The sequence below is a fragment of the Mandrillus leucophaeus genome, unplaced genomic scaffold, assembly GCF_000951045.1.
Source record: "Mandrillus leucophaeus isolate KB7577 unplaced genomic scaffold, Mleu.le_1.0 Scaffold1237, whole genome shotgun sequence".
NCBI lineage: Eukaryota > Metazoa > Chordata > Mammalia > Primates > Cercopithecidae > Mandrillus > Mandrillus leucophaeus.
In genome coordinates, this window is record NW_012100732.1 from 63,452 (window position 1) to 87,860 (window position 24,409).

At 39.7% G+C, this 24,409-nt stretch overlaps 1 protein-coding gene across 1 annotated transcript in view; it reads left to right on the forward strand.

The window, feature by feature from the left end:
- The first annotated feature begins 1,900 nt into the window (after positions 1-1,900).
- SYT9 (synaptotagmin IX) overlaps positions 1,901-24,409 on the forward strand; it is a 217,696-nt gene continuing 195,187 nt past the window's right edge. The window contains exon 1 of the mRNA XM_011971664.1: positions 1,901-2,291. Coding sequence (XP_011827054.1) covers positions 2,147-2,291 — 145 coding nt within the window. The 5' untranslated portion in view covers positions 1,901-2,146. The remainder of the gene's footprint in view (positions 2,292-24,409) is intronic.

The window sequence follows — 24,409 nt, forward strand, 5'->3', positions numbered from 1 at the left end:
ATATGACCCATGTAACGTTTTGAAACATTTGTGCATTTCGCTTCTTTCTTATTCCATTGGTTACAATCTTGTCACTTAATACTTGAAATGTTTTTCAAATGTGGATGTTTCTAGCAATCAGCTAATGCCTTTGGCCTGGTTTAAGCCTTCATCATTTCTTGCTTGGTTTATGAAAGTCATTTTTTAACTGAACTTGTTGCTTTCAGTTCCTCACTGACATATGGCATTAGTGTAATATTTTTACGTGCTTCAACACACATACCTTCTCACCATTACTATACGGCTCCCCCACCCCCACCCCCAGCATCCCACTATCTCTGGTGTCACCTTCTCTGTTCATGGGCACACCCGCCAGATGCGCAGAACTGAGTCCCTGCTTGGAACTTGGAAAGAGCTGCCTGGGTTTGAACCATGGGCCTATGGGTGTCAGATGCCCAAATGCAGGGTTTCTCCTTCTCTAGGGGTTCCCCCCTTTGAAGAAACAGCATCTGCTCAACCTCCCCTACAGTAGGCTCCCTTAAAGCTGGTTTCTCCTTCCTCTGCTTGTCTCTTTGCAACTCTCTGGAGGCATCTTCACCTTTACAGCTTTGCATTTTCTCTGCTATTCCCATATAAGTTCCCTGAAGCCCTAGTACCATTCACAGCAGGATTTCAAAGCTTGCCTGTTGCCTGAGCATTCTATGGGGTCCCAAATTACCTTTCTGTGCAATATGAATTGTGAAATGCCCGTAGAGACAGCACAACCTCATGGCTAAGAATGATAGTTACCAGTTCTAGAGATCCTACTGTAATTGTTCTAGAGTGGGGGCCTGAACACCAGTATTATAAAAAAGACAAAAGAAAAAGAAGGAAAAAAGTAGAAAGAAAGAAAGAAAGAAAGAAAAAGAAAGAAAGAAAGAAAGAGAAAGAAAGAAAATCAAAACTACCTTCATCATGTGTGAATTTGAGCAAGTAACACCTTTGTGAGTCCCCCGCCCCCAGTTTTTCATTGGTAAAATGAGGATAACAGTTACACAGACCTCGTTGAACTATGTACAGAATTAAATGAGATTATGCACCTAAAAGGCTTGTGGCACAGCGATACGCACACACACACACAGTACTTCGTGATTATTTCTAGGCTTTATTGCTTGAAAAGCTGAAAAGATGGGTGGATGAAAGGTGCCCTGAGGTTCCTTCCAACTCTCCAAGATTCTGTGATACTCCTCCTTGGGTGCTGAAGTCACGTTGACAATGTTTGGATTTCCAAACGGTTGCTTAGAAAACTAATCGAGACCTAAGACGCCCAGGTAAGCCTCAGAGTCTTTCCCGGGAGTCGTTTATTTATTTGATCTTAGTTCTGACCTAGAGCCTCCACCTTCTCCAAATCACCACGGTGGTCGAAAAGGGCCTGTGCTTGGGAAATCCTTCCTTTGTTGGCGAATCTTGGACCCAAACCCTGCATTTGGGCATCTGACACCCATAGGCCCATGGTTCAAACCCAGACAGCTCTTTCCAAGTTCCAAACAGGGACTCAGTTCTGCGCATCTGGCGGGTGTGCCCAGATTGCAATCTTCGCACCAGGCATCCAAGAACGTGCTTCGGACACACGCAGGGTGGTGGAAACGGGTTCTTGGTTTGCATCAGGGCTGAGGGGTGGAGTAGCTCCAGCGCCCGGAGCGCGCACATGCTCACACTCCCCAAGCCAGGGCGCGGCCGCTCTGGGCGCGAGGTCCCAAACCAAGTCTCCCGCTTGGCCAGGAGCCGGGGCGTACCCTAGGTCCCCGTCTGGGGCCGCCGCGAGTCTACCCTGCGGCGCGCACTCCTGACCCGGCCCCGCCCCGCGGTGGCCGCGAGTAGCGGGCGGAGCGCAAGCAGAGAGGCGCTCTGGGCTGTGCGGCGCCGCCTCTCCTCGGTGTTGGGGGAGGGACAGAGGGACCCGGCGGGAGACAGAGAAAACCTGACCGACCGGCTGGCGAAGAGCTGCATGCAACCGGTGGGAGGCCGGGCCGGCTGGGTCTGAGGCTCGGGATCGGGCTCGGACCGTTTCCCGGCGGGTCCCTGGCGGTGAGCGCGGACGGCCCGGAAGCGGCGGCTCCGAGCTGGCAGGCGGAGGGCTGTCTCCTGCGCCCGCCTGCCCGGCGCGGTCCGAGGATGCGGGGGGGCGATGCCCGGGGCCAGGGACGCGCTCTGTCACCAGGCGCTGCAGCTGCTGGCCGAGCTCTGTGCCCGTGGGGCCCTGGAGCACGACAGCTGCCAGGATTTCATCTACCACCTGCGGGACCGTGCCAGACCCCGGCTCCGCGACCCAGGTGAGTGCCGCCACCGCCGCCTGGAGGGACCCAAGGGCCTTGGGCTGGGACTTGGGGCCGCACCGGGGCCTGAGGCAGAAGAGCGACGCGGACTGGGAGAGGGCAGGGGGCGGCCACCGAGCCAGGAGAGGGATCAAGAACCATCGCACTGTGGCCTGATGCTGTAGCCAGGCGGGGACTCGGGCGGTGGCTACTGCACGGAGGCCGAGTCCGGATCGGCTGGGGCAGGGTTGGAGGGACCACGCCCGCCACCTGCGCTCCCATCGCCAGGGCTCCTGGGGGCGGCTCCCTAGCTCCGAGCTACGCTCTCCACTTCCTGGGCTATCTGCATTCAGAGCGAGGTGAGGCCAAGGCGGCCTCGGAGGCGTGGGAAGGGGGACGAGGCCGAAGGAAACTCTGGGAAGTTGGGAGTTGGGGACGGCCTCGGGCTGGGGCCGAATCCCACTGGGTGCTGCTCATCGTTTCTCCTGAGCGTCTAGTTCCTTTCCTTGGTCTGGGGTGAGAAGGGCGGGATGCGATCCGGCGTTGGGCCGGGGACAGGGAGCTTTTCGTCTTGGGCAGACGGGCCTGAACCCATTCCCGGCAGGTCGCACGGCGTGGAGGTGGCCTGGGCCTGGGCGCTGGGCTCGACCAGCGACTACCGCCGGCCACACTGGGGTCCGTAGGCTCGTCGGTCCTGGCTTGTGCACCTGTAGTTATTCCTAGTGAAAGTTGCAAAGCTCTTAACTTTGGAAAGTTCATTTATTTTGGCATTTGACCAATTAAGGTTGGAGGAGGGAGTTTTAGCGGAGCCATTTGCTTTTCCCGAGGTCCCTGTGTCTCCCAGGTCGTCTCATCCACTACTGGCTAGTGGAAAATGCATTCCTTCCAATATTTGCTTGAGATGTTTCTCACCTGGTGAAAGAGTTTTCTCGAATATTCTCCCAACCTAAGTACTTACCAGAAAAGCATAGTGTGGTTAGATTGTTAAAAATGGGATGAGAAAATGGCCTTTCTCTTGATATTGCTAAGTATAAATATTGGAAAAGAGCTATTGCCTTGCAAAGTATCATGGACGAGCTGAAACCAATTTATTATATAAAAATCCATTTATCCAAAAGATAAATTAAAGAATTATTTGATTTATAACGAGTGTCAACACTGAGCCAGACTTAAATAGTATCTCCTTGATATATTCAAGATGGGTGTGTGGGGTGAAGTCATCTGCTAAAATTTAAAAGTTTATATCAGATTTTCCCTACTGGAGGCTTTTTTTCTATTGAAAAAGAAAAAATACTGTTTTCCATTGCCAATGGTTATATTAACTAAGTTAATCGAAGATGTCCTAAGTTGGGGAAGTTCGTCCTTAAGCAGCAGAAGCAAGACAATTATTTTACATGCTTTGCCCAAAGCAAGTGTTAGTATTGAAATATCTCACTTCCTTGCCTATGACCAGACCACGAGTTTTCCTTGTTATCCCACATATGCAGTTGTCTTTGGCTTTACAAGAGAAGATGGATGAGGCCTATCTTTGAATCACATATTTTTGGCCAGTTTTCTGTCTCTGCTCCTTTTAATCCAGGGGCTGGATCCTGTGTTTTCAGGTTCTCTTCAGCCCCTACACCAGGCAACCCCTGAGAAAGATTCACTAAGAGGACTTCTTACAAGAGTAAATCTGATTCCTTGGCTGAGGAATAGCTATAGATAGGAGTCGACCTTGCTGCTCTGAGTTCCTGATATTAGTGCTCTCCTTTCTTAAACTAGGACACAGGGTTTTGAAGTAGCCCCATGCCCCTCTGGCTCTTTGGTTTGTGTTGGAAAGTAGCCAGCTCATGAGGGAAGGGGTGGGGGTGGGGGGTTCAAATGCGAGGTGAGAGGAAACGAGGCCAAAGATTACATCCTAAGTGCACCCTCTCCTTCAGGACGCTTTTCCCTTCATTTCCAAATCTCCCTTCATTTCCCTCCTTCCTTGCCTTGTCGACATTAATTCTTACATCAGATGCATTTGTCTTCATCCCTCTGAAGCAAGAGTGACTTTAATCTCTGAACCCTAAAAGCTGAGTAGCTAGAAAAGCTGCACCACACAACACCATGTGCATAATGTCCCTGCTATGATAGTGTGAACCAGAACAACCATGCACAGCAGCCCTGAGACATGGGTTTCTAGAGAGAGTCATCTCTGTAAATGGATGATTTCTTTTTCTGTAAAGGAATCCACCTGAAGGCCATGTCCTAGCTTTCTCTGTTATTGTCCATTCACGGCCACCCAGTGATAGCTAGGTTTCCTCAAGCTCAACTAAGGACTTTGGTTATAAAAGGAGAAAAAAGATATAATTTCCTGTGGAGAGCAAAGTGACCCTGCATCTAGGAAATTTACTCATTTTTTCAGAGGTGTGGAAAGACTAGGGCACAGACCAGTGGGCCTGAGCCATCAGAAAGGTTATTTTTTGTCCAGGTAGTTATAGTGCCCTGTTGGGGGAGTACAGCACCCAGATTTCCCTGACTTGGTGTTCACAGAGGACTTGATGCAATTGTAATTTTAAAAAATAAGCCTAAGTTACAATTGGAACTGAAGTGCCTCACACAGTCTGTCATCTGTACCAACTTGTGGAAAGTAAAGTGCTGAGTGTGAGCCCTTTCGTCCATAGAAAGCAATTAGAATGTGCTGTTGGTTGCTTTTATAGTGTTTTATATGTTACTGATGTGGGACATAAACTTGCAGGCCTCAGAGACTAGCCTTTAAGGCAGAGGGAAGAGCAAGTGCAAACGCCCTGAGGTGGGAGCATTATTGATGTGATTCTAGAAATGGTGATTTCAGAGGTGGCTGGAGAGGCGTGAAAGACATGGAGAGTGGTAAGACATATGGTCAAGAGTTAGAGAGGGTGGATCATGCAGAGTCTTGTAAACCATTATAAAGACTTTGGTTTTTACTCTGAATGAGATACGAAGCCATTAGAAGGTACTGAGTGGAGAAGTGACAACACTTTGACTGCTATGTTGAAGAGCAAAGGTGAAGTCAGAGAAACCTCTTAGGAAGTTATTTCAGAAATCCAGACAGAGGTGACAGTGACTTCAACAGCGATAGTGGCAATGGAGTTGATGAGAAGTAATTGGATTATGAACATAATTTGCAGGTACAGCCACAAGTATTTATTGAAGGAAGAGATGTGAAAGGTGAGAGAAGGGCAACTAAGGAAGCTTCAAAGGGTTTTTGACCTAAAAATTCCATGTACAAGTAGAAGTCTTCAGGAAGAAGGTAGGGGTGAGGAGGGAAATCATGAGGTTTATTTTTTATTTTATTTTAACTTTTTGTAACACATTAAGTGTGTGATGCCTCTTTAGATAGCCAGGCTGTTTTACAGTTAAGTGACCTGAGGTATGACTATCCCCTTTAATGTCAATTGCTCTATGCTTGTATTTTGTAACTGGAGACTTCGCTGTCAAGAAGATTAATTGGTTGTAGAACAGCATGTATTGTTAGAAGGTTTTCCTTGTAGGGAATTAAAAGGTATCTTAAATTTCTACCCATGGATCTTGATTATACTTTTTTTGGTCAAAAAGCATTAGTCTTATCCCTCTTCTCCATCATACACCTTTAGCTACTAGGAGGTAACCTAGCCTAACTTCTCTAGATCCACTCTTTTCAAGGAACAGAAAGGAGGATTGGATCATGTAATGTCTAGGTCTTAAACATGTTTTTATCATTTTCTTTTTAAGTCTTTTCTTCTGTAGGGTGCCAACCACATTTGTGCCAAGCACTTTATGTAGGTCATTTCACTAGTCCTCATAAGTCTTCTAAGCACTCATCTGTGTTCCAGCAGCAGTAGCAGCTTCTGGGAGCTTGTTAGAATCGGAGAATCTCAGTTATGTCCCAGACCCACTGAATATGAATCTGTGTATTAACAGGATCTTCAGGTGAGAGTTGTAGACACATTAAAGTTCAAGAACCATGGCTAAAAGTGATTGATATATATGAGTAAACTGAAGTGCGGAGAAGTAAACTAGCCCAGGGCCATGGAGTCCATTTAAAAGAAGAATTGGGTGTAAGTTAAAGTAGCTTCTTAGGTACTCACATCACATATACTGAAAACTGAGGAGTTATTGTCAATGAACATTTTCTAGGTATCTTTCATAAGAGCCACCCTTAGACCTACTTTCTCTCTTCTGTACTTGTATGATGGATTTAATCCCCAAGTGTAGGTCACATTCTATGTAGTTATAAAGATTCAGCTTAGTATTTTTGATTATGAATTCTGTTATCCAGGATACTGGTTTTCCATTCATGTTCCAACTCCATATTCTGGAGATTTTTTGTGCATGTTCTCTGTGTTTGTACCCAAGCTCTAGAAAAGGTTCAGCAGGTCAGAGTGTGAAGCAGAGCCTTAAGACTCGTGATTAGTGACTCTTCTCTCCACATAAATATTACTCTATTCAAGAAAAGCTTTTTCTAGATCACTGGTTTTCAACTTTGGCTGTACATTAGGAATACTTAGGGAGCTGGAACAAACAAACAGAAAAAACAAACAACAACAAAAAAAACTACCAATGATTGGGCTGCACCCTAGATCAGTTTTAAATCACAGTCTCTGGGAAATGGGCCTGGTATCAGTATTTTTAAAATTCATCTATTGATTCTCATGTGCAGCCAAGTAGAGAACAACCTTTGAGACCATTGGGCAAAGAATGCATCCACCTAACCCTTCTCAGTTCAGTTCACATTTGTTTCTTGCAAAGTTAGGAAAGATAGTATCAAATACCAGGAACCTTCACTGTTACCCTGTACAGCTAGCACCCATATCAACTGATTCTTAAATTTCTTTTCACAACATTATCCCAAATTTTTATTTTGAGGGCTCGTTGAACATGTCATAAGGCTCTATTATGTCCATCCAATCTGAGAGGGGAAAAAACAAACCAATCAAGAAAAATCTTGTCTAAATAGAGTGTCATTAAAAGGTCAGAATATAGAACCTTCACGAATGTCACCTTATGTTAAATTATAGTCAAGTCACTTATTAGAAAATGTACATGTAAAATAATAATTAAATATAGTTTCTATGAGAAAACCTCCAAAATATTCATCAAGATTAAATATTAGCCTTGATTCAAATTTTTCTAAGATAGTCAAAAGAGAATCAATCTTGAAACACTGGATGTTTATGAATAGACCTTGGTGTGATTATGCACAATGGGATTAATTTTTTAAAGTTAATGTTAATTGCAGTCAGGAAAAAGAGTCTTCTAAGGAATGAGTGGCATATTGGATGCACAATATGTGAATATCTAATATGCATTTACTTCAGTGACATTTTAGGGCTCCTTCATAAATATTTTATTTAAACAAGTGTGTTTTCATCTCTGCGGTACTCCTCTACATGGGCCAGTGAGTGGTTTAGTCATGAGGTAATTATCAAGAGGGGAAAACAAAAGCAAATTGTGGTAAAGCCATTGCAGGCAGCCCTATGGCCAGCTGCCTCTTTCACAATAAACAATCAAAGACACAAACTTTTTGATGTGGGATAAACTCTCAAGGAAAAATTAAACCAACACCTAAAGGAAATCATCCTAAAATTTTCTATTATGTTTAGAGCATAGATGTTGCTTGCACTGAAAAATCATTGAGGTACTTTTATGTTTGTGGTGCAATTTCCCATATAGTTGGCTTAAAAACATTCGTAATCTCTTCCTAACAGGTTGATTCGAGGGAATTAACAAGTTCACCCTCCAAAGTGTATAGAGAAAGTGGAGGAGCTTAGTGAGAGGCATAAATGGGGGAGCAATCTCACTTTTAAAAGGATAAGTATGGAGTACGTATTTCTATTTTCTGAATGAAGTTGAATAAAATCACCATTTGTGGAGAAGTTTTCAGTTTTCACTGCAATCTTGGAGCAAGAAATGTGCATCACAACTTCTTTTTCTTTCAAATGTTTCATTTGATGGGCTCTAGAAAGGGCTTTAGACCACATCAAATCCTGAGGACTAGGCTCTGCAGATCTCTTTGAAATCTTCATATGTCCTTGAACATGTATTTTATCACACAAAAAATTTAAATCAACATTGATAGAACTGCACCTGAGAGAAAAAATATCTTCCAGGACATCAAGATGACAAAATGATATAAGCAAGGACTTTGGAGTTAGAATCTGACTGTACTTACTACCTTAGTGACCTTGAGTAAAATATTTCACTCTTCATTTTATTCATCTGTAAAATGGGAGTGGAAGATTGCTGTAACACTGTGCCCAGAGTAAATGCTCAAATAACGAATCAGTAAATTGATGTTTTTGGTAGTATCACCTGCCCATGTTTCCTTTCAGCTATAGTCCACAAACATGTTTATGTTTTACCACTTGTAATTATTTGTAGGCTAAATTTATTTTTTACTGTTTTGTAAACTTAGCATTTTATTACCTCTTATTAGCTGTGTGTTCCTGGACACGTTATTTAACCTCTGTGTCCTCATTTTCTCACCAGTAAAATGTATTACTAGTATCTGGGTTACTAGTATCCAGATAAAGTATAGACTGCCAGTCCAATTTGAATTTCAGATAAACAATGGGTAATAATGCATGGCACATAATTATACAAAACAATTATCTGTTGTTTATCTGAAATTCAAATTGAACTGGGCATCCTATAATTTTATTTGGTGATGCTGACAACGCTATACTAGTACCTGACTCACAATGCATATGAAATACCATAGTACCTGGTATATGCTCATAGTAATACATATAGTAAATGCTCAATAAATACTAGCCATTATTTCTATTATTATAATTTTCCCATTGTTAACACTTATGATTATGTAATTATTATTATTATTGTGATGACTATGTATATTCCAAAGAATGGCTATGCCTTTTTTATTTAACCATTCTTTTGAGGCTATTCTAGCTTGTAATTTTTTTTTTTTTAGTATGAATAATGTCTTGTATTTATAGTTCCCTATTTCCTTTTGGGAAAATTTTTTCGTGATAAATTATAAACAGTGAGCCCTAATTGCTTTCGGTAGATCTATGTTAGTTAGTCCTGCTACATGTCAACAGTAAATCCGCTAGTGAATTAGGTGTATAATGTGAACAAAAAGTTGCTAATTTAACATGGTTTAAATAGCTGCCTAGTTGTTTCGATTTGTGTGTTTTTTTGTTGTTGTTGTTGTTGGTAGGACTGAATATTTTTTGTTTTGAACCTTATATTTACTCTTATGTGATTTTTTGTGTTCTCTACCACATTCTCTATCATGTGCCAGTTTATTTTTTGAGAATCTTAAGGTTTTTTCTACCAGTTTCCATTAATTAGAATGTAAATATTCTGTCAAATTAGCTCACAGAAGGAGTATTGTATAGTGAATGAGCTCAGATTGTCTATCTATAATCAACCCATTATATTAAAGTGTCTTTTGAAATTTCAGGGATGCTTCAATAAATAGGGATTAGTGGTAACATTCTTTTCCAATGCAAAATGCTGCATTCATTAATATGAAATATGAGAAAAGTTGTTATAATTTGAATCTCTTTTTCTTTGTGTTTTCTTTCCCACTCCAAACCACCCCACCCTACCCTTATGTAGCTGTTACTTAACCACATTGAACGGATCAATCTTTTCTAGTTATAATTAAGTTAAATTCCAAAAACATTTATTGAGGGCCCCTTAAGTGCTATGTACAAGGTTGGGCATCTGTCATTCAAAGATACATTAGACATGCTTACTGCCCCTATGGAATTGACATAAAACAATAATGGCAATTAATAAAATCAAGAAGGGAGATATCTACTGGATACAGTACAGAAAAAAGAGTAGAGAAGTAATAAGCTGACTTGAGCGGATCTGCAGAGGCTTCCAACAGAAGGCTATTCTTGGGCAGAAGAGTTTGCCTGGAATTTGTTGGTGGGAAGAGCATTCTAGGAATTTACAAAGGTCCTAACACAGAAGAGGATGAATTCTGGGTAACAGTAAGTTGAGTGTGTTTTGCGAATGTTGAGAGATGGATCTGCTCTAGTAAACAATGGTCAAATCAGATCACGAAAGCCCCTGTATGCCATTGCCAAAATCCCACTGAGGGCTGACTGGAGCGCTCTGATACAGAAATCTTGAAAGAAGTACAGTTTATATGATAAGCTCAAAGCATCCATTCTCAGCAAAGCACACCAGGAGATTTCAGTTCCGTAAATGCAACTTCTCAAGTCTTCCTGGTTCCTCATGGAAAATATACTCAGGTTACTGGCAAAGATGTTCTTTCTGTCCAAGATAAGGTCCTCACAGATTGGAATCAATGAATGGAAGTTTACCCATTTTAGATCTCCAACATGTCACCCGAAACCCATCTGTAATTACCTTGAATGGTTGTAAAGACTGCCTTTAGCAAGTTTAGTCATCTGGTTCAAACATCTGGACTCCAGATATAATTCCTGACTATGCCAACAGTGACATCTTGCTTCCTTGCCTGGTTATTTAATAATGAAGAAAGCAATGTGTTCAGCTGCATTGTAACTACCCAGTCTGTGGATGTGCACAGTCTGTTTTCTCTGAAGTTATAGGGCCCAAGAGGGAATAAGCATGGCAGGCCTGCCTAGTGCTCACCAAACCATGCTGTAGAGATGGTTGTTCATTCTGTGTACAGGGGCTGCCAATTAACAGGCACAATTTTTAAAAATAATTGATTGAATGCCCTTAAGTGGGTCACATGCTGTCCATTTCTAATATCTGCCTCCTCGTCCCCACCCCATACATGTACACTTTGCTTATCACATTTTTGGGACATGCCTGCCTATTGAAGACATCTTAGTTTGTATCAGCTGTAGCACTGCAGAACCATTAAAAGAGTTTACGCTGAAAATTCAGGTGAGTTTTAACCCTTAATTAGGTATTCTGGAGACCAGATGAAAATTGATTGGAGAGGCTGTAGTTGGGGATGCCAGTTATTTGCTCATCATATGTTTACTGAGTATCTACTAAGTACCAGGCTCTATCCTAAGTATGGACAAATGTAGATATCTAGACACAGTATTGTGCATACAGTAGGGAATCAAACAGAAAATTAAATGTTTGTCCTCATGAAACTTACATTTTGGTGAGAGGAAAATGATAATATATATGTAAATTATATAGTATGTTAGATAGTAGTAAGTGCTAAGGAAAAAAAAAAACAAAGCGTGGAAAGAGACCAAGACATAAAGACTAAACTGGCATCACTGAGAAGTTGACAAATGAGTAAAGGTTAGAAGGAAATGTGGGAGCAGGATACGCGTGTAGCAGGGGAAGAGCATTCCAGGCAGGAGAGCAGCGGGTACAAAGGTCCCAAGGCAGGATTGTGCTTGACATGTTTAGGTACTAGCCAAGGGTTAGTATGACTGTAGTGAGGTTGGCAAAAAAGAGAGTAGTAGTAGATGAGGTCAGAGAGGTGATGGCAGACTGATTATAGGCCTCTATAAGCCTTTTTTTTTTTAAGTGACTTTTACTTGCAGTAAGATAGGAAGACATTAGCAAGTTTTATCAGAAGAGAGATAACATCTGACTTAGGAAGAGAAGGGATCACTCTGACCAGCACATAGAAAACAGACTATAGGAGGGTAAGGTTGAAGTTAGGGAGAGGAATTATAAAGCTGTTGTAATCATGTAGGTGAAAGATGGTGGTGGCTTGGACCAGAGCGATAGCAGTGGAGATAGTAGGAGGTGGTCAGATTCTGGGCAGCTGGAAGGTAGAGAAGACAACATTTACTAATGGATGGATATTGAGTGTGAAAGAGACGAATCAAGACTAAGACCGTGGCCTGAGCAGCTAGGACAATAGAGTTGCAGGAGAAGTAAGCTTGAGGGGAATGACCAGCAGCTCAGTTTTTGATGTGGGATGTTGCAAATGCTTATTAGTGAGTCCAGTGGGGATACAGACTAGACAGTTGGATATATGAGCCTGGAGTTTGGGAAAGATGGCTAGGCTGAGGATATAAACATGGGAGTTGTCAGCATGTATGTGATATTTAAAATGAGTCTGTCTGAAATTATCTAGGAAGGCAAAGTAAACAGGAGAGTGAAGAGGACCCGGACTAAGTTCTAGAACTGTCCAACAGTAAGAGGCTAGAGAGAACTTGAGGAACCACAAAGGAAGATTAATGAAGAGACACCAGAAATGAAAGAGAAAATCCAAGCAATAGTGTTGACCTGGAAGCCAAGATGAACAAGAAGGTAATCAAATAAGAAGGAATAAGCAGCTGTGTCCAGTGCTACTGTTAGGTCAAGCAGAATGAAGACTGGGTACTCACCATTGCAGGTAGTGATGCAGGGGTCATTGGAAGTGATGTTGACAAGCATTTTTGATAGAGAGGTGGGAACAAGAGCCTGATTGGCATGGCTCTAAGAGAGATTGAAGGGAGAGGAATTGGGGCAGTGAAGACAGAATATTCATTTAAGTTTTTCTGCTGACAAGAACAAATAAATGGCATAGTAGTTGCCGGTGAGGGAAGTGAGATCAAGAGTTTTATTTATTTATTTATTTATTTATAAGTTACAAGACTTAACAGCACCAAGGTGATGGGAATGACTAGTACAGAACAAAAATTCATGATATAGGATAAAGAGGGGAGGATTGCTAGAATGATATACTTGGTTGAGAAGTTGGGTATATTTCCCAAGAGTTCAGTGTAGGCATTTAGGCACCACAGGCACATAGATGATATTTAAAGCCAAAACACTAGATGAGCTTACTGTCTTAATCCATTTGCACTGCCCTAGCAAAATTACTATAAGCTGGGTAGCTTATGAACAACAAACATTTATTTCTCACAGTTCTGCAGGCTGGAAAGTCCAAGAGCAAGGAACTTGCAGATGCGTGTCAGATGAGGGCCTGTTCCTCATAGAGAGCACCTTCTCTCTGTGTCCTCACATGGTGGAAGGGGTTTCTTTCATAAGGGCATTAATCCCATTCATGGGGGCTCTGCCCTCATAGTCTAGTCACTTCGCCAAAAGCCCTAGCTGTTAGCATTTTTCATACTAGGGATTAGGTTTCAATATATGAATTTGGGGAGGACACAAACATTCAGACCTTCACACTTACCAAGGGGTGAATAAAAAATAGAAAAGAAGTCAAACAACTGGTTAGAAGTTAGAGAAATGTGCAGGAACAAATAAGGAGACTGAGAAGGACCAGAAAGTAATGTGGGAGAAAAATCAAGACCATGCTGGCTTGGAAATTAAGAAAGTATTCCTAGGTGGAAAGAAGGATCCCCTGAGTTAAACACAGCTGATAGGTCAAGTAAGATGACAACCAAGAACTGACCATTGCATTTAATAACATGGAGGCTAATTGGTGACCTTGAACCGAGTGGTTTTGGAGGAGTGTTGCCTAAGTGGAATTGGTGAAAGTCTAACTAGAGTCTTTTAAAAAGAGAATGAGAGGAGAGAAATTGAGGGAAAAGTAAGCAATTTTTTTGAATTATTTTGTGAAGGGAAAGGGAGGAGAAACTGATTCAAAAGAAGGCTTTTAAAGGAAAGACAAAATAACTATGTATTCTGGAGAGAGGGAAAAATGATGTAGAGGATTGAACTGCTGGAGTGATGTGCTAAGTAGGCTGAGTAGGTGGGTTTTTCAACAACACTTTATTCATTGTCAAGAAGTCAGGGCAGAGTATGTGGGCACAGGTGGGCAGATGTGGTTTGGGAATCTTGCAGAAGTTTGCCTTCTAATTGCTCTTCTATTCTTGGTGAAATAGGAAGCAGCAAATTTATAGTCTGAGTGGGGATGGTTAGGAAGTAATGGCAACTTGAAAATAAGAGAGTTATAAATGTCTAGGAGAGTGGAAGAGCAAATTGATTAGGAAAGGAAGTGTGATTGCCAGGCAATACCAAGGACTGCTTGAAGTTGGCGATCATGAATTTAAAGTGATTTCCATCAGCATAGGTGCGTGTTTTTCTTCCATGTTCAACTCTTTTTGTGCAGTCATGGAAGAGAGGGAAGTTTGTGTTTAAGCCAGGGTTGTGTGTATGTAGAATGAGGAAAGAGTGGCAAACGGTTGAGGGTATATAGAATAGATTGGAATGATTGATTCTGAAATTTCATCAGACCAAGGAGAGAAAAGCGGATATGTAAAAGGATTAGGGGTAGTGAAGACGTGGTAGGATTAGTGGGTTGTAGGTCCTGGAGGGGTGGAATGCTTGTTGAAAATGCAGTGAGTAGAAGGGGGTCGGAGAGTGAGATATTTGAAATCAGCATTCTGGAGGAGTTGCAATTGTTGGCATGACCAGGTCCAGAACATGATCACGAGAGGCACGATGGGGAGAGGGGGACAAATGATTGAAGATAGGAGCTCAAAGAACTACAGGCCCAGGGTTTTGGAAGTGCTATCGACATGGATATTGGGTTTGCTGAGGATTTTGACGAAAGTAGTTTTGGAAAGTGACAGTAAGCCAGCAATTGGGCTCTTCCAGGAATGTGGAGGAAGCGATCTGAGGAATGATAGATGTCTGCAACAGGATGGGTGGTTGTGGTGTAGTGGTGTGGTCAGACAATGTGAGATTTAAATCTGGGTATTTTTAAAGAAAACAGCAACAGGCAGTAAACTATTAATTTTTACTTAAGTAGAAGTGTTGAAGGAATATTTTAAGCCAGTAGAGATGCCTTAAGAGACATTTAAGAGATAAAATAATTCGTAATGATATGAAATAGAGAGATCCTGATTCCCAATTTTTTTGCGTATGTGCCTGGAAAGATGTCCCTATAACTTATTAGGTTTACCACAGGAAGTCAAGCATATTTTGTGGGAAAATCATGAGATTAATTTGAAACACATTAAGTTTGGGATGTATATGACATCTCATGCAGATGTCTAGGGCAGTTGACTGGTGGAAAACTGGGAAGAAGTTACTGGAAATAAGGAGGGTGAAAAATGATTGAATGTCAAGGCCCCTTGCAACTCGTAGATTTTTGTAAAGTGGTTCCCGGTTCCAGCTATGCATCAAAATCAGTTAAGGAACTTTTGAAGACACAACTACCCTGTCCCAAGATTGACCAAATCAGCCTTCAGGGGTGACATCTAAAATACCTCTACACAGCTAGGGTTGCAAATGACATGCACTTACGGCCTTCATGGTTTACAATTACTTTTTACAGCCCCTTTGTCAAAATAAATGCTCAAACTGTCTATGTAAAACTTTTATAAAATATTAGGCAAAGAAACCCAAACTTGAAAATGTGTTTTCTATCTATGATGGATTCTTTTTTTTTTTTAACCACAGTGAATTTTCTCAAATTATTAGTAAGTACAGCTACTCTTGGCACAATTACTAATAAATTCTGTAGAAAATTTAGCTCTAGGATGTAACTGTAGTGTCCTAGCCCTAAGTAAAATCATGGTCTTCTTTATCTCTAGGCAAGTAATATGATTATCATTTGTCCTTATTTTAGGATAACCATGCAGTACATAAACCTTGTGAAAACTCTAACTAGGCCATGAGGTTAGAGAATAACATGGTTGCTTGATTCCTGTAGGCTATAAATCATCCTAGCCAATATGCTCACTTCTTGTCAGAAAAATCTGCGAAACAGAGAAAGAAACTGGACAAGAATGAGGAGGCCACATTAGAATCACTTTTATCACTTTTAACTTGGGAGTCATAGGATCCCAAGTTAAACATATTTCCATTCTTATTTTTTCAAATAATATGAATGTCAATTGCTAGCATAGCTGAGCTAGCTCTGAAGGCTTCCCAAATCATTTCAGAGGGAATGAGAAAACAGTGCTGCTTGCTCTTCTTTAATCTGTTCTACCGTGACTGCTACTTTAGATTTAATATAACTGTAATATCGCGAATTTATAGGTCATCCTTCTTCTGGGGCTTTTAAAGTACTTTGTGTGTATTACTTTAATTTTTAGGGAACTCAGATTAATCGTTTTATGGAATCTATTTCAGAGGGAATCTACAAAGAGAACTAGAAAATCCCCCAAAGTGTTTCTTTTTTTTCTTCCAGATGCCTTTGGTAGGAAAATTCATTGATTCTAACTCCACACTGCTTTAGAGGCCATTTATGTGTGGATTACTGTTGGCTTCTCTTGAGGAGAATCTAATCCCCACAAGTTCAGTTAGAGAGGATCCACTCTGCATGCTGATAAAGATTAAAACTGCAGCTCTTTTCCATTACATTGTCTTCTTTTTTTATCTTTTAATTTTTGTATTATCTTATGCTTCAGTAATTCAATCACATCTGCCTTCCCAGTGCCTCAGTATGTGGGAACCGGGTAGTTAAATTGGGCAGATTAACAAAACAGGAGGTCTACTTCATGTGCCTTTATAGTAAAATGTGATGTCTTAGGGTTTGCAGTGGTGTCCCATAGTGCTAGAGACAATCATCAGATTTGACCCAGGGAAACTCCTGGAGAAAAGTGAGTAGTAAATAGTGGCCTTAATGATGCAATTAGAACATGGGGGATTGTCAGAAGAGGATCGCGGTTAGCTTTGTAGTACCTGATTCCTTAAATGTTTAGGAAATAGTTTAATTAAATATAGTAAAATATTTGTCTACTGATTTATATTGCTTTTAATCTTCTCTTTTTCCAAAATCTCATGCTAATTAAATTAACATTCCTATAAAAACATACTGAATACAGTATACGTCATTAAGTGAGACTTAGGTTCATAAATAGTGCAATAAACTATAAAGACTTAGAAGTCATAAACTTTTACTTTTCATTAATGAAGCAATATAAAACCAAGTTTGTTATAACTTTACAAATTAGAAAAATGAGAATTATGTTGGAGACTACAATACTTCACTAGTAATGGAATGCATCAAATAGACAAAATAAATACACAGAGGATAGAAGTTATATAGTTAAAATAATAAAGAAAAATCATATTGACAAAACACTTAAACAATTAATCAGCACGTGATTAATTTTTTAGACATGACAATACAAAGGAAAAGTTAATTCCAACCGGTAAAAATTGCATGCGCCACATTTACTGACCATGAAATAATCAATGAGCGATTAAGAAGTAACAACAACAATACCAAAACTCTAAACACTTAAAAATTGAACTCTTTCAGAGATCTCTTGAGTTAAAAAAAATCAGAAATGGACACTGAAATTATAGACGTTGAGAACACAATGGAGTATAACCAAAGGTATATTTAGATGAAAATTTCTAAGTTGTTAATAGCAAAAAAATATAGCAATAGAAAAAAAATGCATTGAAGTTAAGAGCCTAAAAATAGAAAAGTAAAGCAAACCAAAAGAAGAAAAAAAAAAGAGCAAAGCATCAGTAAAACCGAAAGAAGAAATTACTGAATTAGAAAGTGAAAAAAACCCAAAGAAGCAGTGTTAATAAATAAAACCCAGGTGTGTCATTCTGAAATGAAAAATAAATATTGTGCTATTCTGATTAAGGAAAAAATGAGAAAGCACAAATATAAAGCAAAAAGAACAAGAAAGAGGATTTAATAACAGATATAGAAGACGATAGAAAGCATAAGAAAATGTCATATATGTCAATGATGTAGAGGTACAAATTAAGTGGAAGGCATAAACATCTTAGAGTGAGTATAAAAATATTTAGAAGAGATTGAAAGGTGGTCAAAGAACTTTCTGTGTAGAAAGGTATAGGCCTAAATATTTTTATAGGTCAAGTAACAAAATATTAAGTACTACATCAGCCCTCTTATTTGTTGGAGCCACAAATAGTCATTACAAATTTGTGTTGTCATTGCAACAAAAGTTTTCAGTGAGCATAAGAATTAAAGGTCATCAGCACTTCCATTAACAATCACTGTTAATACTTTTACCAGAAGTGGAATTGCTAGGCTTATGCACATTAAATATTTTGATATAAAATTAACAAATTGTCCTCTACAAAGGTTAACAATTCATATACTGTAGAAACTATACTGTGGCATAGAAAAAATATGGAAGGCATCCTAATTTACTATGTGAGGCTAGTATCACACTAATATCAAATCTGACAAAGACAATAGTAAAAATATCTTGATACCAGTCTCAGTTAAGCACATAAATATATTGTAAAGAATAGTAAAACAAATACAGCTTTGTATTAAAAATAACGATGTACTGTAACCTGGTGAGGATTTAAGACTACAGGAATGGTAAAATACTAGGAAGCCTAGTATTGCACAGATAGGTTTTTTTGTTGTTTTATATATATAATTATTTTAACTTTTGGCGATTTATGCAAAATAAGTCACAAACTTTACACATTTTCCTCTATCTCCAGTCATTCTCTGATTTTAAAAATATAACCGTATTGAGACATGTTTTACATATTGTAGAATTCACCCTGAAAGTGTACAATGGAATTATTTTTTAGTAAACGTATGAAGTTGTGCAAACATCACTATAAATCAGTTTTAGAACATTTTCAACATTCCAGGAAGATTCCTTATATCAATTCTCTGTTAATCCCTGACTCAGGAGACTACTAATCTACTTTCTGTCTCTATTAATGTGTCTGTTCTAGACATTTCATATAAATGGAATCATACAATATGTGATCTCTTCTGAGACTGGGTTCCTTCCCTTAGCATAATGTTTTTGAGGCCTGGCTATATCATAGCACGTGTCATTAGTTCTTTCCTTTTTATTACTGATTAATATTCCATTAGATGGATGTATTTCATTTTATTTATTCGTTTACCAGCTGATGGACATTTGGCTTGTTTCCAATTTTGTGCTATTGTGACATGGCAATATAGTATCTGGTAAAGATGGCATTTCAGATCAGTTGACGGGGGGAGAAAATGGGTTACTCAGAAAATGGGGTTGAGATAATTGGGTAACTATTTGGGAAAAACATTATATGCCTGCTCCCAAAATTTTTCATGTGGTTTAAATTTTACAAATATAGCTGCTAAAATTCCAAAGGAAATTATGTGATAATCATTTTATAATCAGAATACTGTATAGATGACAGCAAAACAATAACAGCAGGTTAGACACAGAGATAAATTTTTAAAATTCTTTCATGTAAAGTGACCTAGGAGTAGTCTGCCCAGGTCTGAGAGGCTCTAGGTAGTCTTAAGATTCAGGTTCCTTCTGTCTTTCTGTGTTTACCTTCTTTAGTGCATGACTTCAAATTTGAAGTCACATCATGGTCTAATATGGTTGCTGGAATTCCAGCACTTACATTTGCATCCCTGAGAAAGACAAAAACCTCACTTTCGACCTGAGTCTGCTCTTTTAGAGGAACCTTCCTAGAAGTCCCACTCTATACTTGTGCTTTCATCTCATTGATCAGAATTTAGTCATATTGCCATCCCTAGCTACTAGAAGATTGAGAAATGTAGTCTTTTAGCTTGATATATTTTCACTTCAAATGCAATTTAACTTCTCTTATTTTGGAAAAGGGGAAAAACAGATATGGGGTGGCAACTACCAGTGTCTGTGATCTTTGTAGTAGGTGAAGCCTTCCTTGGCATGACCCTAAAGCCAAAAACCATAAAAGACAAGGTTGACAGATTTTGAAAAGCACAACAACAGAAGCATTTTTATTTTGCAAAGTTCATCGTCAGCAAAATTAAAACAAACTTCAAAGTGGGACAAAATAATAACAATGAATGATAGAGGATTAAAATTCTTAAAATGTACTGCTGAAATACATTACACAGTCAAGTGTAAGACACACTTGACTGTGCCTTTTGGAGACAGTGTATCAATTCTTTGATTACTCCTTAAATGTACAATAATACCACATTGACAATGTTGATTCTTTTATATATATATATATTTTTAACCATGTTGACCTTTTAGCAAGAGGGTGCATTTTTTTTTTTTTGTATGGGGCATTATTAGTTTAATCCTCTCCCCTCAAGGGCACATTTTAGGCTCATCCATTAAATGCAGCTCACAAATGCTGTTATAGGCTGTTTGATTTAGGACAGATTCAGCTAGATTACCTGAATGCTCAATTAACTGCCACAATGAGAATCGTTTGCTTTCAGATTGATAAGAAGATCAAATCAGTAGCCATTCTCAGTTCAGTGCTTCATCAGGAAGTGAATTAAAGCAAAACCATTAGTGGTCATTTTTCTAAATGCTAATCAGTGAATTTCAAATTGTAGAAAAAAATTGTGTGTTTTTAGTGGTTATTATAGATGAGTGTTTTGAACTGAGTTCAGGACTTCAGGACATTGAAAGGGGGCATGGTTTCTAGCCATATTACTTAGGCAACAATAATTCCTCACAGTTTTCTGTTAATATCTTCTGATAACAAGCAAGTTGGAGCCAAGTGGCTTTGGCTATTTGGTATCCTTGGTAACCACTGTTAGATAATGAATTGAATCAGTTAAAATTAATTTCTTGTGAAAAGCTGCTTCCATGAGAGGATACTGACTTTGATGTTTAGATGCACAAGATATATATATACACACACACACACACTTACACACACGTATACATACACACACATAATGTGGAGAGAGTGTCATCAGGTGTGGAGAGTTTTTGCAGGTAACTGCAAAGCCTAATCAATTTAAAAGTGAGAAGAATGAAGGAAGACTGCAAAGGGCTCTGCCTCTAAGAACTGTGCTTCTACTTGGAGAGGGAAGATTTATATAAATAAAGGAATCTGAAGCATAATAGTCACTATTATTTGACTGGAGAAGTAGCCTTTCTTTTCTTGCATCTGCGAATGCTAACTGTCATGACAAAGCTATTTTATTGTTATAGAAGTTTGGGAAAAGATAGAGAACACATTTTTTCAATATAAAATAATACATTATATAATTTGGCTCCAAGCCCACTTTTGATGTCAATTCAGGAAGCATTTTTCTTTCATCTTGATAGGTGCCTAACCTGAGGACCATATCTCCCACAAACTCTGCACTCCCAGAAGTTAACATTTTTAGGGTTATTGCTAGAACATGCAAAACCCAGTGCTGGACTGTGTATAATGGATTGCTATTTGGTTCAAAAGCAACACTCCTATATCCTGTTGGGTCTGTAGCAAGAGCAATCCATTGTACCAAGATGTGTCCCAGGTCCCTGGCCCAGGCCTGCCAGCCATACATTTCCCTGGAGGGGCAAGTAAGGAATGGATGTCCCTGATTTCAGTCCTATATAGAATTTTAACTACTGCTGACTTCAGAATATTCTGCTTGCTTTTTTTTTCTTTTTTGAAATGGAGTCTCACTCTGTCACCCAGGCTGGAGTGCAGTGGCGTGATCTCTGCTCACTGCAAGCTCCGCCTCCCGAGTTCATGCCATTCTCCTGCCTCAGCTCCCGAGTAGCTGGGACTACAGGCGTGTGCCACCACACCCAACTAATTTTCTGTATTTTTAGTAGAGATGGGGTTTTACCGTGTTAACCAGGATGGTCTCAATCTCCTGACCTCATGATCCGCCCGCCTCAGCCTCCCAAAGTACTGGGATTATAGGTGTGAGCCACCGCACCTGGCCTCTGCTTGCTCTTGGATGAGCTATAAGATAGATATTTAGAGAAAAAATGCAGAAGCTGAGCTGTAAGAAGGTAAGTCAGAGCTTCACGTATAAGTTGGACTCTTACAGTCTTTTACCATTGAATTTGCTTTTGTTCTACATTTAAATACTTCCTAAATAAACAAGAGCAGGACATATCCTGGGCAGTCCATGTAAACTGAATTCAAAGACTGCCTCACCACTTAATAGTTATATAATCTGTGGAGAATTACCTAACTTCTTGGTGTCTCAGTTTTCTTATCTGCAAAATGAGGATAATAATGCTTATAGGGGAACTGAGGGTGTGAGTAAGATCATGACTTTGGGACACAGCATGTCATTTAGAGATCAATTAATGTTAGTTCTCTTATTAATCCCCTCAATAAAAGTCTTTTTAATGTTTCACAAAAATCGGCACGACTGACTTCTGTCCCATTCTTTATTTTTGCTTTCTTTTACTTCCTCCATTAATCTCTTTTCTTTTCCTCCACCCACCTTCTAGTGCCCTTATCCATTATTGTTTTCTCTCCTCTTTTTTCATCTTATCCCCTCTTGCTTCATTTTATCCTCCAGACTTTTTATTGGTGTTTGTTTGTTTGTTTGTTTCTTCTGCATACCTTAAGTGACAATGTAATGCAATCTAGCTATTCACTCATCACGTTTAACAGGAACCTATCATGGACTGGTCACTGTCCTTAGTGCTGGATTTGTGAAAAAGAAAGGCATGAGCCTTGTCTTCAAGGAGATTACCTTCTCATGGAAGATACAGACAAGTAAACAGGCAATTGAAACTCAGTGCAGTAAGGGAAAGTGTGTTTTGTTCTGGTAGCACATAGGAGGGGCACTATCCCAAATTTGGAGGAAGTGGTGTCACGAAAGGCTTCTCCAGAGAAGAAATAAATAAGCTCTGAAGTGTCATGGGAACGAGTGTTCCAGTAAAGCATTTGGAGGAAGAGTTTCTAGTAAACAACATGTGCAAAGGTTTAAATGCTTGAAGTGGCATGTGACCTTAGGGACCCTGACTAAGTCAGGATTGGTGGAGTTGAATTTGGAAGTTAGAGTTGGGGGTTGTTTATGTAATGACAGTTAAAGTCAGAAAGGTAAATAAGGGCTTTGTGGGTCATGTTAAGAATTTACATTTTATCCTAATCGTAATAGTTATCTATTTTATGATAGAATCTATAGAAAATGAAATGCAGTAGAAGAGTGGTATAAAGGAAATCTAAGGTTTCTGATTTAGGCAGCTGGGTCATATAAAATGCAGAAGTAGGAGCAGGTAGAGGGAATGAGAAAGAGAGACTGAACTGGGTTTTAGAAATGTGTATTTAAGGTATGTAGTACCTGTAGTTGTAAATATGGGCCTGAAATGAAAAAAACAGTTTCAAATGTTATTCTGAAATTTGATAGTGATTGCATTTTTTTTTATCGATTTTTCTGAATGTCCTTACATTCTGATGGGCATAGTTAAGGAATTATGGCCCAACTATATGTAGCCAAGAGAGAAAAGTATAAGAAGAACATAGTTAAAGTGGGGGAGAGAACCCAGTATTTATTTCTTTTGAAGGCAATTAGGAAAAAATTGGGAGTGTTTAACCTCTGATATCACAGGAGTTGCTTAAAAAAACTTGAAGGTTCCTTCTAAGTGAGTCCCATGGCCAGGACATGGCCTAATGGTAGTCTGAGGAAGTGTATGAATGAGGTTTTGGGGTTCGTGATAAGTAAGAACTTATCCTCCATACTCAATCTCCAGTAATAGAGAGGTCTGCAAAGCACCTAATTTCATTGAATAAAATAAAATTATTACGGAATTTATTTTTAAATGTTTGGAGTTCACAGCAAACCAACACAAGAAGAGAAAACCAAACACTGCATGTTCTCACTCATAAGTGGGAGTTAAACAATGAAAACACATGGACACAGGGAGGGGACCATCACACACCAAGGCCTGTCAGGGGTGGGGGACAAAGGGAGGGAGAGCCTTAGGAAAAATACCTAATGCATGCGGGGCTTAAAACCTAGATGACGGGTTGATAGGTGCAGCAAACCACCATGACATGTGTATACCTATGTAACAAACCTGCACGTTCTGCACATGTATCCCAGAACTTGAAGTAAAACAAACAAAAAATGTTTGGAGTTTATATTTATTTCTGGCTTGTATGCTTTTTGAAATAAAGTCTTACGATAAATGTATTACCTGCTGTGCTATGTAGAACTGCCTTTGATTAGTCAAAGCCTGATTTTTCTTTTCCTACCAGTGGAGTCTCCTCATTAAGGCATTTTTTTTTAATTTTATTTTTTTATTATATTTTAAGTTCTAGGGTACATGTGCACAACATACAGGTTTGTTACACATGTATGCATGTGCAATGTTGGTGTGCTGCACCCATTAACTTGTCATTTACATTAGGTATATCTCCTAGTGCTATCCCTCCCCCCTCCCCCCACCCCATGAAAGGCCCTGGTATGTGATGTTCCCCACTGTGTGTCCAAGTGTTCTCATTGTTCAGTTCCCACCTATGAGTGAGAACATGCGGTGTTTGGATTTCTGTTCTTGAGATAGTTTGCTCAGAATGATGGTTTCCAGCTTCATCCATGTCCCTGCAAAGGACATGAACCCATCCTTTTTATGGCTGCATAGTATTCCATGGTGTATATGTGCCACATTTTCTTAATCCAGTCTACCATTGATGGACATTTGGGTTGGTTCCAAGTCTTTACT